This window comes from Ammodytes marinus (assembly GCF_949987685.1).
Source record: "Ammodytes marinus genome assembly, chromosome: 4".
Classification (NCBI taxonomy): domain Eukaryota; kingdom Metazoa; phylum Chordata; class Actinopteri; order Uranoscopiformes; family Ammodytidae; genus Ammodytes; species Ammodytes marinus.
This window is the reverse complement of record NC_137233.1, coordinates 34,883,512-34,897,526: the sequence shown is the minus strand read 5'-3', so window position 1 is coordinate 34,897,526 and position 14,015 is coordinate 34,883,512. Positions and strand designations below refer to the sequence as shown.

At 40.9% G+C, this 14,015-nt stretch overlaps 1 protein-coding gene across 1 annotated transcript in view; it reads left to right on the top strand.

The window, feature by feature from the left end:
- Window positions 1-649: 649 nt before the first annotated feature.
- The window catches only part of ppp4r2b (protein phosphatase 4, regulatory subunit 2b), a 30,699-nt gene continuing 17,333 nt past the window's right edge, over window positions 650-14,015 (top strand). Inside the window, exons 1-3 of the mRNA XM_080026006.1 lie at window positions 650-786; window positions 1,447-1,528; window positions 10,918-11,088. Of these exons, the coding sequence (XP_079882132.1) occupies window positions 753-786; window positions 1,447-1,528; window positions 10,918-11,088 (287 nt within the window). The 5' untranslated portion in view covers window positions 650-752. The remainder of the gene's footprint in view (window positions 787-1,446; window positions 1,529-10,917; window positions 11,089-14,015) is intronic.

Genomic DNA, 14,015 nt, shown 5'->3' with positions numbered 1-14,015 from the left:
GGTAGTGTTTTTTTCCTTTCAAGTAGCCTATTTTAGAAATGTTAATGTTTAAGGAAAGTGATAACATGTTAGGGATTCTCTCCAACTTTCAAACACATGTAGTCCTTCAAAAATAACAGTTTCTGATTATCTCTCTTAAGGTTTAGGTCACACACAGCATCAGGCAATGTTGTCACAGCACATTTGTTGAGTTGCAGTCATTTTCAAAAGGTTATCTTTTGTTTAATTAAATTAGTAGGCTACGTTTGTAGTGCTTTTGTTTTTATGAAAAATGTCATCTAAGATAATACAGCAGGCTATAATAGGCTAGCCTGTATAGTTAATTGACAATGTTTCAAAACTACTGAGACAATACAATTAGTCCTGTTTTAAAGTATGTCACCTGAATTAGGCTACTTAAAGATGTGTGATTGTATAAATGTTCTTAAAGTTTGAGTGTGTGTGTTTGTGTGTATTTTCTCGATATCAGCCAGACGTGGTAGGAGCACAGCATTTCATCATACCTCTTAATGTGTTTCTACATTATGGTGTATTTTATTTTATTTGGTTATTATTTTCTAATATTTCATAAGCAATTCTTCTTCAACATGGCTCTTCCTGGCTATCTGTGAGCGTGCAGTGACCTCACGGCGCCATATTAAAATGCTCCCTCCTCTCTGCCTGCTGTGAGATCGTAGCTTTAGCAGCAGCAGCTAGCCTCCAGTCTGCTTCTCTTTTTTTCACCCACAAGACTGACAGAGGGCAACGACGTGATGGAAATTGACTCGCTTCAAGAGGCGCTCAGAGGTCACTTCACTTTATTACGCTAGGTGTTGTGTTGATTGAGACGATGTGCTATACGGCTGCCCGCGTAATGGTTGTGTTATACAATATAAACGGGTTGTAGCTCACGAGCTAAATTGGCTAACTAGCTGCTGCTGTAGACTAGCTTACGCTAACATTACAAGCGCCCTCACGGAAATGGTTAGCTGTCTGTCTTATTCATTAGCCAGTCAATAAAGCTTACCAAAATATGATGATTTTCTCTATCTTTACTTCCAAACTAACATGAATTTAACTAGATATTTGCCTATTTGTACACATGTTTTTGTGGTTGACATGATGTAACTGGACATTGTATTCTACTGTTTGCCGGCTACGCTGCTGCAGCTAACTTAACATGTTAGCCAGTGCGCTAAACTTAAGCTATTCGTGGCTAGCTGGCGTGCTAACTAGACAGATAGCATCCACTAGCTCGCTACGTTATGTCATTAGCTAAAGTTATTAAGACAAAGTGTCGGCAGAGACTTACGAGGTTCGCTGAGTTTGCCAAGTTAGATAATTACTCCATTCGTTGCAACAGAGTTATCAGAGCTGTAGGTTAAGCTAGGCTAAATCAAAGCCCGTACATCTCTGATCAGGCTAATGCACAACGTAATGTCAGTGTGTTTTATTTTGTCACTTCAGATTTCGATAAGAATGCAAAGAAAGAGGCCTGTCCTCTTCTGGAACAGTTTCTATGTCACATTGCCAAGACTGGAGAGACCATGTAAGTGAACATTGCACGCCTGATAAATCAACCCCTCTTTACACACACACACACACACACACACACACACACACCTACACACCTACACACCTACACACCTACACACACACACACACACACACACACACACACACACACACACACACACACACACACACACACACACACTGATAACGTTTAGGACTTCTAAATGTGTTATACCTTTTGTAGGTGTCCCATCCCCAGGAATAGCATTTATACAGATTGTGTTGTACAATTATATCAGTGTCACTGTATTTTAACTTTTTGTTTTTGTCCAAATGTAACATTGCTGACTGTATTCTTGTGTGTTACACCAAATGTGGTTAGCCTTAGGGCATGTTTATACCAAACAATTATGACACAAACGCAAAAGTATGTTTACGTTTGCGGCCAATCGTTTACATAACAGCAAACGCAGTCTTGAAAACGTAAACTTTTGAAACCAGGTTCCAGAGTGGAATCTTTTATCAAAACTCAACTCCAGCGTCACCATGTGAATAGCAATGACGTTCCCTGTGATAACGATGATGTCACGGCTCCACTCCGCTCATGCAGAGGTCTGTTACATTTGCTGTCAAATAGCTACACAAGATTTAGAAGTTAGAAGACAACATGCACTGTGTCTCCGCTGCACCATCACTCAGTGCGTTTCCATGGCACAACTAGAATGGATTAAGACATATATCGAACTAGACACTCGAACGGTCCGTGTCACTTGTCTGAGTATACATGGCCTTTCAGGAATCGGATAAATGTCCGATGCATGGCTGTCTCCACTAAGCTAAGTGGCGCTGTAGCCCTTTCAACCATGCTTTCAACAAGTGGTAAAAGAGCCACGTCCGGTTCCCTTCCGGCAATAACCCATGGTGTAGCCTATAACGCGCAGGCACACAAGCACAGAACGAGAAGTCCGATATGCGATATCCGATCCCTGTATACATGCAGAGAGAATGCCGACAATGAACGAGTTATCTAGGTGTTCTTATCCGACTTCTCTTGTCCGTTATTGTGCCGATTTGTGTACGAAGTAAATCGAATAAAGGTGTTTACATGCAGTTTAAAAGTCCTGTTGAAGTGTTATTCGTTTAGTTACCCGATTATGAGTCTGCATGTAAACGCACTGAGTGTGATCAGCGGAGAGTCTTGTGCAGGGCTCAAATATAATACTCGCCAAATGCAGGTACATTTAGTCTAAGTGAGTAGTAAGTTAATATTGACACCACCCGCCACTTTGGCTGGTGAAAGATTTGTGCTCTGCCAGCTTTTCTAGGGACTAATAAACTCATGTCACCACCGGTAATGCCAGGGACACAGCTTTCTACATTAAAAAAACACTATCTATAGATCAGCGCGTAGCAGTTACTGTGAATGCAGAGCATTGCCTGCTGAGGCTTTGAATGAAAAGCATTTCACTAGCCAAACGTTAATTGACTTCAGTGTTTCCCCCAGAAAATGTCTTAGTCAAAGTGGTCACTGCCCCGGGGAAAATTTGGGGAGTATTTTGCTCAAAGATGCCAACGCGCAGTAAATAAATAAACAACTGTTAATTTGAATCCAAAAATACAGCAGACACTGACCTTACAGTTGTGCAATTTTGTTTGCTATGTGCAGGTACAAATGATGTGCAAACATGCAGACAGTACAAAGCACAATTAAAGAACACTTCTACTGTTTTTGTGCAATACTATGCAGACACACTAAATACAAATAATGGACCATACTCTTAACATGTGTATGCACATCAAAGTGAGAATTCAACTTTTTAAAGTTTCTTTTTGGATGGGGGCTGTTGTGCGATTATTGTGGACAATAGGCCTACTGTGATGCGATAGCCTATAATTCATTAATGGTTATTTTGAGCCTACTTGCTTGATTTCTTTTTAAATACAGAGGTTATTGGTCGTTATGGAACATGTATTTCCCAATTTAAAACATAAAAATAAAGCAGCATTGAAAATTCTCAAAATAAATCTTCTTGGCCGACTTTAAAGTAAGGCCTTGACAGTACAGTCTCCAACTCAAATATTTACATATATTTCAGGGTGGCAATAAAAACTTTGGATCTGGAATAAACTGTAGAAGAATTATAGCTTTCGGAAAAAAAGTTGTCTTGATGCACAACTTGCCCCCGGTGTGGTGTAAGTTGTGCGGTTGGAGAGAATACCATGGGGTGAATTGTGCCATTGATATACAGTGTTTCCCCCAGGAAATGTCTTAGTCGAGGTGGTCACTGTCTAGCCGTACAGGAGGCGAAAATTTTGGGGGTATTTTGCTCAAAGATGCCAATGCGCACTAAATAAATAGTTCTGTTTATTTGAATGACACTGACCTTACAGTTGTGCAATTTTGTTTGCTATGTGCACATTTTGTGCAAACATGCAGACAAAAAAAATACAATTAAAGAAATTCTACTGTTTTGGTGCAATACCATGCAGACACACTAAATAAAAATAATGGACCATACACTTAACATGTGTATGCACATCAAAGTGCTTTTTAAAGTTCCTTTTTGGATGGGGGGCTGTTGTGAGATTATTGTGGACAATGGGCATACTGTGATGCGATTAATTCATATATGGTTATTATTAGCCTACTTGCTTGATTTCTTTTTAAATACAGAGGTTATTGGTTGTTTTGGAACATGTATTTCCAAATTTAAAACATAAAAATAAAGCAGCATTTAAAATTCAGAAAAATTAATCTTGTCGGCCTACACAAGCATGCTGTTTGAAAAATAATTCAATTATTGAAATAATACAATGTATTTTCCCCTTAAAATGACTAATGCATTTCAAAGACAGTTACAGTGTGCACTTCTGTAAACTTACTGAAAGGTGCCTGGGCCATCACTCTCATGCATGTATCAGACTTTTCTCTGCGCTGTATGAGCCGATAAGTTGTGTTGCCACGTAGGGATGGGTATCGTTTGAGTTTTGACCAATTCCGGTTCCAATTCCGATTCTGACTATCGATTCCGGTTCTTAACGGTTCCCAATTCCGATTCCAATAAGATAAAAGAAATCAAATGTTTATGTAAAAAACATCTATTTATGTTTTTTTTTTCTCTCTCAATCTTGTTCTTATAAACAGGCTACATAAAATAAATGAAACCCACAATCACAACTCCTCTCAGAGCTTTTGGAAACATAACCAATGGGAAATATTGTCTTTAATCAGGCTCTTTAATAAGTCATATTTTAGATAATCAGAAGGGGAATCTCTGATATATTCTACCTGAAATCAACATAGTGGCTTCGTTTCTTCTTTCTATTATTCTATAACTATTCACGTAGCCTGCTATATTTACAAACTGAGGCAGCTCACGAGGCAGTGATCACGGTGCGTTCTGTCTGCTTTCTGCAGCAGCAGGCTGGGGGCTGCTTCTGGCCGTGTGAGAGTAGCCTACTCCCGACAGCACCAGCCGCGATACAGACGTTGCTTGTGCTTTATATACAGTCTATGGGCCAGTGTAGTAAGTCGCGTTGCTGTGCCGCTGTGCACTGCTTAGGTTATGAGCCCTGCAGCTCTAGTGTGAGGAGAAGGAGACGGCACGGCAGCGCTCGCTACTCGGCTCTCAGGCGCTCGGTTGTAATGCGACCGCGCGACTTGATATGTGAGATGCTTTTGCGGAAACAGTTATTCCTCAAATGACCAGTAAAAGTAGCAAGATTTATCCCTGGTCGCCTGCTTTGACCATTTAATTCGCTCAGGTTACAGCAATCTTTCTGAATAGGTCCATGACAGCAATGCTATTGTATGCTAACCGTTAGCTCTAATCAAAACACAGACATGCCTGCGCGGTGACGTCGCATGACGTGGGCACGTCCTTTTGCGCATGCGCAGGAATCGATCAAAAGAATCGAAATTTTCATTCCTTAACAATTCCTGTGGAATTGGAAGTTTGGAACCGGTTCTAAATTTAGCACCGGTTCCGATGCCCATCCCTATTGCCACGGTGATGTGGAGTCTTAAACTAGTCTAGCTTTGCAGAGGACTTCTTTCTGTTCAGCTAAATATCCCCATAGAACTGCACTGCGTTTATTATCGCCACCGGTTAAATGTCGGTTTGCTGCTGCTCGTTTACTCTCCCGCGTACATGCCGTAGTCACGCGCAGCGCGGCACGGTCGCGCGCGCAGAGCCCCCGACACAGAGCAGCTGATAGTCTGAGCAGAGAGAAACGCTTGGAGACGTGCACATTTATTTACCGTAAATCACGGCCTTTCGCGCATTTCTGACCATGAAAAATCACACATCGCGCTTGCTAGTACATTAATTGTGCAGCACTAAAAATAAAAAAATTAAAGATTTAATTTTTAAATGTTTATTTTTTTGGTCGGTCAGCAGTCAAGGCGGGGGGCTGGTTTTGCTAAGGCGGCCGCCTTAACTATAAAGCACTGGGGGAAACACTGATATATATCTCATAAACTGTAATGCAAGACAAATCCATTAGACAATTACTTATTTAAGGTGTATTTAAAGTAAATAGTTGACAAAGAGCCAAACAAGGCCTAGCAGATCTAGGTGGTTATGCCTGCAAAGCTCACAATGACAAAGTCACCATCATCATCTTTCTGGCCATCTGAACTCTCATCAGTGGTGTCGTTAAGTGGAATTGAGATGTCACTCTCTTCTGAGCTACTGTAGACAATCACTTTCTTTTGGTGACCAGCGTATACAGCCATGCCACTGGCACAACTCTCAGAACTTTGCACTAGTTGCTCCGTGCTTGTGGAACCAACTGCCACCTGACAAATGTGATTCCCCCTACATTTCTGCCTTTAAATCAAGGCTCAAAACCCATATGTACACCCTGGTGTTTCCTCCCCATTAACTATCTTACCTCTGCACTACTATCTTTGTTTATGTGGATGTATGGGCTTTACGTCTTTTTTTTGGTTATTGCAGGGTTTTTCCTGGCTCAGAATGGGCCTTTGGGGGGTCAGTACGCGACCGATTTTTTTTGGGATCGCGACAGTAAAGGCAAACGGTTTGTGTATTTTAAGAGGGGTGTTGGGTTGGAAGAGGGGAGTTTCTGTCCAGCTCAAGAGCATTTCAGTCAGCCTGTTCAATCACTGCGTTACCATGGAGCTCACTGACGCTTATGAAATCACAATAAACAACCTGTAGATATGAAGTCAAAATACTAATAATGACTAGGCCTAACTGTTTAATACTTTAATTGTTTCTAATTGATCTAAACCATGGAAGAAGGTAGGGCTGCTCAATTACGAAAAAATCATAATCATGATTATTTTGAGTAATCACATTGTGTTATCACGATTATTAAAGACAGTTAATCATTGATTTAAGAACATTATGCATTTATTTTACTTTTAACAAGGTTTTTTTCTAAAAACACCATGACTTTGGACTTTAAACAAAGGCCTAATTGAACTGAAAACAGGGAGAATAGAAATAGGCTAAATAAGTGAAACATATTTTTAATAATTTAATAAAAATGTCAAAATGAAAATAACCAGTTGTAAATGGTGTTGATAGGGCACGTCTTTTGCTAGCATTAAATGTAAGGGCATGATTTATTTATGTCATGGAGCTGGCTGGATAGGCAGTTGCATTGTAGTGTTGACAGTTGTGGTGGCAGGAGTTAAGGAGCTTTAAACTTCCTGTGTTTTTATTCATTGATTGCTTGGTCATAGACCACTATGACTCGACTTAAAGTGAATAAACAAATTGGTCGGGATGTTTAAAGGTGCAGATCAGGTCGTATATCACTTTTCTTTCTCTCTCTCTCTGTCTCTCGGTCGCGTATGTCATGTTTCTCGCGTGTCCGCGCGTGACAAATCTTGCACATTATTTTAGTTTGTTGTGAGTCTGAAGTGTTTTCAGACAACACAATTAGTTTTACCTTTATTCTCGTCATCTAGAAGTTTTTCAAAACACCCGGCAATGCGCAACATCTCCCTCGTAGCTACTCTCTGGACTAGCCGTTAGCGAAACTATCAGGTGAGGGAGGGGCCGAGCGGAGCTCACGGCTGAAAGGGTGCGCTGCATTTATAAGCCTGCATGCCCCGGCGAGCGGAACAATGATAGTTTAATAACGATTATCCCCGACCTGATTTATTTTTTTACAACTGAGATTGCAAGTAATATGACTGGAATGGCGCGGAAATGGAAACACATTTGGAGCCGTTTTAAGTAGATTTTTATTTATTTATCTATATATAAAAAAAAAACACTTTGGCGCTGAGGATTTTCCTTTGGCGGGTGCTAAAATTCCTTTGGCGGGCGCCAACATTTTTTGAATGCAGGAAAAACCCTGTATTGTTATTTTACCTTCATTGTAGGGCTGGGCGATATGGGCAAAAATCAATATCTCGATATTTTTTTACCATATCTCGATACACGATATATATCTCGATATATTTCAAATCTCCTCTAGAGCACATCCTAAATGCTCAATTAAATTAATTTTTTGCATAACATCACACCAGTAATATGATTTAAATAGTCCCTGCAAAATGTGTCTGCACTAACAATGCATTAGGCTACATTAAACATGTTTATATTCTTTAGTGCTTTCTATTGGAACAATTTGAAACTTGCACATGGCAAAGAGTTTGCACATTGTATTGATTATTCCACATCCTTCCACTCCCATACAATGGATCCAGCATTATTTTATTTGGAAACTGTTTTTTCCATTTTCTGTTAATCTGTAAACTGAGAACACTAATTATGACTCATTACAACCACTTTCTAATTGTTTATCACCACTAACCCGCTGAAGATAGCAGCCACACTTTAAATGTAGAACAGGTTTTGCTCCATAATAGTAGGCCTAGTCTATGTGTATAAAAGGCTCTGACATTTATAATGGTTACTGTCGCTTTAAGAGCAGTTGCTCCCAGTCTGTAGTGTATAAGTTAAGTTTCGTTTTCTGCCTGTTAGTCCGAGAGAGACATTCATGCGAGCGCCCACCAGCTGGTGGCTCATCGTCCCTCTGTTACCTGCCTTTTTGTTTAATTAGCCCTCCTGCATTTTCACTAAAACACTATGTTTTGTTTATAAAAAATACTCGCAAATGTAGCCTACTTTACATAGACTTTTAGTTAATAAACGGTGTGCACCTCCCTTGGTGCTGACATGGACCTATTATAAGAGGCTGCCCGTAATAAATGTGATGCCGTTTGACGTTGGACCAAAAACTCTGTGAAGTCGGAGTAATCCGCCCCCCGGCGCTCGTTCACCTTCCTCTCATAAGGACCAGGCTGTACAGCGGCCGCTTATGCTGTCAAGCGGCCGCCTCCCCCGTTCTTTCGCATGTGTAGCCACTAGGGGTGTGCACGTGTACACGTGTAACCGTTTAGTAAATCATAACCGTTTAGGAAAAATCAATAAACGAAAACCGTTTTATTTTATTTATTTTTTAATTCAAATTTCAAAGTTTTTAAATATGTTCTGGAGACACGCGTTTATTGATTTTACATCACTAATAAACTAATTGGGGAGGATAAAAGCTAGTCTGCCGAGAATCTGTCTGTCCCTCGGCGAGTGTGTGTGAGTGAGTGAGTGTGTGTATCGGCGCACACACACACACGGGGAGTCGCCGTGCTGGGACTCGACTCACAGCCATGGAAGAGTGATGAAAGATAACCTAAAGATTAAAGTTACCCGGTTGACGTGAACTACGCTCGTAAGTAGCCCGAACTTTATAACACCTGTTCAACATGCATTTAACGTGGACATGTAGAAAGCGATAGGCTATATTAATCAGGAAATGAATGAAGCGCGATTATGACGGCGAGTGTGTGTGTGTGTGTGTGTGTGTGTACACACCATGGACCTATTATAAGAGGTGTGTAAACGAGCGTAGTTCATGTCAATTGTGTGTTTACAGGCGAACGAACGCGCGCGCGTGTGTGTGCGCGCGCTGCGCGCGCCTACAAGACGGCGGGGGCACGAGGACAATGACGTTACGGTTAACCGTGTACATGAAAAAAAATTCATCGTGTACACGGTTAGGCATTTTTGTAAACGTTCACACCCCTAGTAGCCACCATAGATAGTATATAAAGTGTAGCCACTAGCCTTCCTCTCATAAGGACCAGGGCAGGCTGTGCTGTGTACAGCGGCCGCTAATGCTGTCATCTGCGCCCGCCTCCCCCTGTCGTTCGCCTGTGTGCTTCTTCTCATAAAGCATGGACCTACAAAAAAGGTCCATGCTATGAACGACGGCCACCATCGCCGTCTTTCGCGCCCCCTCCACCCGCTCGTTCGGCTGTCATAAGAGCACAAGAGCCCTCGTCTTTTTTTCTCCCCCTCTCGTCGTTGTTTTCACATGGCGATTAAAGTAAACACTCACAAGGCACAGACTACGTCACAGGTGCACGCCCAGGAGACTCTGGTTGGGAGGGGTGAGTGAGTGAGTGAGTGAGTTGCCAATGCATGTAGTCTGAGGCAGAGAGCCACAGGAAAGAGCGAGAGAAGCGAACACCAGCGAGTTTGCCGGTGGCGGCGGCGGCTAAAAAAAACACATTACGTGCCAATTTGTATTCGATGGTCGCGATAGGGTAATTTTATACATCCCCTGGAGCACATCTCGCGATACATCGAATATATTCGATATATCGCCCAGCCCTACTTCATTGTTTATCTACTGAATGCACTATGTACAGCACTTTGGACAGTGCAAACTGTCATAAATGTGCTTTTATAAATACATTTTACTTACTTACTTACTTACTTATAACTCACCTAGGCCCTTTTGCACAAATCACCCCATCCCCAGACATTTGGATAATAGGCATGATGCAGCAATTTAGGGCTGACATCGTGCTAACTATATAGACTCAAAGTGTAGCATACCAAAGCACTAAAACATGTGTCATATGTTTTCAAACTTCTCTATAATTGTTCAGACACAATAATCAAAAAACCTTGATCATGGAAATTTTACTTTGAAAGGCAAAAAACAGTTTTTTGAGCTTAAATGTGCTTATATCTTATTCCTTGTGTCTCCCTTTACAAGATGAGTCAAATGGATGGCTCTTCTTAAATATGTGGTCACATTTCCAATTTCTTCCACGGTTTTCTAGAAACAAGGGGTGGCACAACTTCCAAAATGCACAACTTAGGCCATTCTCCCCTATATATATATATTTTTTTTTGGTCGGTTGGTAGTCAAGGCGGGGGGCTGGCGTTGCTAAGGCGGCCGCCTTAGCTATAAAGCGCTGGGGGAAACACTGGACTTTTATCTTAAATCTGAAAGGGACAGGAAGGGTTGAAGTTTTCAAAACATTGCGTCTGAACGTGTTACATTTTTGAAAACGTAAAGGAAAATGTTTCCGTTTTTAGCAAGACCAGTGTCGTGTAAACATGGCCATTCTGCTTCATGTTTCCCCTCTAGGGTTCAGTGGTCTCAATTTAAGAACTACTTCCTGTTTAAATTGGAGACGGTGATGGATGACTTCAGAGCCTCGGCACCTGACCAAAGAGGGGTTGCTAATCCCAACGTGGAGTCAATTCCATTTGAAGATATGAAGGAGAGAATCCTGAAGATTGTGACAGGATACAATGGGTAGGTGGCGTGCTGAAGTCAGTGTTTCCCACACATATGCTCTACTTGGGCGGCCCGCCCAGGTAGATAAAACCTGTATTCCATTATTTAAAAAAAAGGCTGTGATCGGCACATACGGAACAGTTAGTGCCGAGCAGAGCGAAATAACTGGGCTACTGTAGGCTACTGACGCAAATCGCACAACACATTAATTGTCTTAAGTAACCATATTTATTCATTCATTTTGCTCGGGATACAGGTCAGGATAGTTAAGTTTCAGTTTAGTTTTTCAGCCCAAGCCGACAGCGGGAGTCAGTCACTCCTGTGGAGACGGAGATGGAGGTTACAAATCTCCAGAATCATGTTCAGTTTAAGTCTCAGCAACATTTCTGGCGCCTTGTAGACCCAGACAACTATAAGAACATTCACCAAGCAGCACTAAAAATGTCTGATTAATTTGGCTCGACATACCTTTGTGAAGCTGCTTTTTCTGACATGAATGTCATTCAATCGAAATTCAGAACAAGATTGACAGATTAACATTTAAATGACTGTATTAGAGTGAACCTGAGTGCATACACTCCAGCAAACACCACTATGGTGGACTCCATGCAGTGTCAGGCATCTCACTAACTTTAAAAAAAGAGTGAGTGTATTTAAGTCCCATGTGTACAATAAGATGCTAGTAAGGTGGTGATAATGTACCTTGACAGTGATGTAGCTTACTTTGTGGCCTATAATAGGAGGTGTAAAGTAGAAATGTTTTCTTGGACCTGATGTGAATTTTCAGTGATGTACAGTCCTGCTTGAAAGTATGTGAACCCCTTGAACCTTTTGGAATTGTATTTCATTTTTATCAATACCAGTATTTTTTATATTAAATAACATGTGTTTGTTTATCAATTAAAAAAAAATCTTTTTCGGAAATCAATTGTGTAGTCAAAAGACTCAAATAAAACAAATTATTTGCCAACTTTCTTATGTGCAAAAGTAAGTGAACCCTGAGCTGCATTGCTTAAATCGAGCAGTTAAACACAATCAGGTGGGCCAAATTGAGTGATAAAATGGAACAATGTTATGAGATATCTTTAGGGAAGAAATTGGTAGGGGTGGGAATCTCTTGGCACCTCACGATTTCGATTCCGAGGTCAACGATTCGATTCAAAATCGATTCTCAATGCATCTCAATGCATTTTTTTTTTACGTACATACCTATGTGTGATTTTCAAAAACATATTTATATACACATCTGAGTTTGCTCCTCAGAGTTTGCTAATCACTTCCTACTTGTGTGATGATCATTAAATACAATCAACAGATGAATTACCTTCTCTAATATTGTATTAGAGAAAAACCTTTTCTTGTCACAGATATGACTTTCTATGACCAGTGCAATAATCAATGCAGCTTTCAACACAATATGGGAGTATGTAAAAACTAAACCGATTCAGTTTAATTTTCTTTCTACTCTTGTGAATCATGTTTCTATAGGATTTCTATTCTATTATTTTCTATGTCATTTCAACACATTGTGCAAAAAGTATGGCTTGGAAATTCAGCTCTCATACAAAAACGTAAACAGACACCAAGCCAGTGCAGGTCATATGGGTTTGCTGCTCTCTGCCCTTTTGTCGCCACTTTTAACAACTCGCACTTGTGTGGTGTGCATGCGCAGTGGCGCAGGAAATACTAATATTAAATACTAGTAAAAGAAAAGAAAATGTATGAATCGATTCGGAATCGTTCGAGGGAGAATCGCGATTAATCGGGAAATCGATTTTTTTTTCCCACCCCTAGAAATTGGGCCGCACTAGATAAAACAGAGATCAAACCAGGTCGGTTTAGGCTCACCAAAGTGAACCCATACAGGCCACACATGCCAAAAGGAAAGCAAATTGTCTGGGGACAGCTATAAATTAATTTAAAAAAGTTTGAGTTCCATGGGTTCACCATGAGGCAAATTATCTACAAATAGAGAGCTCTAAGAGTGACTGAACATCTGCCTAGAAGTGGACTTCCTTCAAAAATATCCACAAGCGCCAAAAGAAAAGTGATTTTTCAGTTAAAAGCCAACTCAAACCTTACATCTAGGGTTTGCAGACCTCTCTTGCAGCATCTGGGACAGATGTGCATGGTTCCACAATAAGAAGGAAACTCAGTCAACATGGCTTTCATGGGAGGGTTGTTGAAGAAGCCTCTGCTCTCAAAAAAGAACTGCTTGTCACTACTTTATCAGAGAGCACCTGGAGATGCCTGAAGTCTTCTGGAAGTCTATTCTGTGGACAGATTAGTCCAAAATTGAACTGTTTGATGATAATCAAAACCGCCATGTTTGGGCGAAAACGCAACTCTTGCCTACCACCAAAAGAACCTTCTCCCAAGTAAGTAATGGTGGTGGCAAATGGTCTGCAAATCTCCAGATGTAATGTTTGGTATGGCTTTTACCTGAAAAATCACTTTTCTTGTGGCGCTTGTGGATATTTTTGAAGGAAGTCCACTTCTAGGCAGATGTTCAGTCACTCTTAGAGCTCTCCATTTGTAGATGATTTGCCTCACGGTGGACCGATGGAACTTAACCTTTTTTAAAATAAATGTATAGATGTCCCCAGACAGGTGTGCAACATCACAACTCTATTCCTGAGATCCTCTGAGATTTTCTTTCCCTTTTGGCATGTCTGACCTGCAGGGTTCACTTTAGTGAGCCTTAAAGCCACTACGAGTAACTTTGTCCGTTGGCGGCCCCTTTGGACAAAAGCGGTAGTATTTTTACAACGCCCGCTGTCGTAAAGCTGTTTTCTAGCTCGTGCCGGGCGTGCGAGTGTCAAATGGTTAGGGCGCAATATACAGGTCCTTCTCATATAATTAGCATATTGTGATAAAGTTGATTATTTTCCACAATGTAATGATAATAATTGATCTTTCATATATTTTAGATTCATTGCACACCA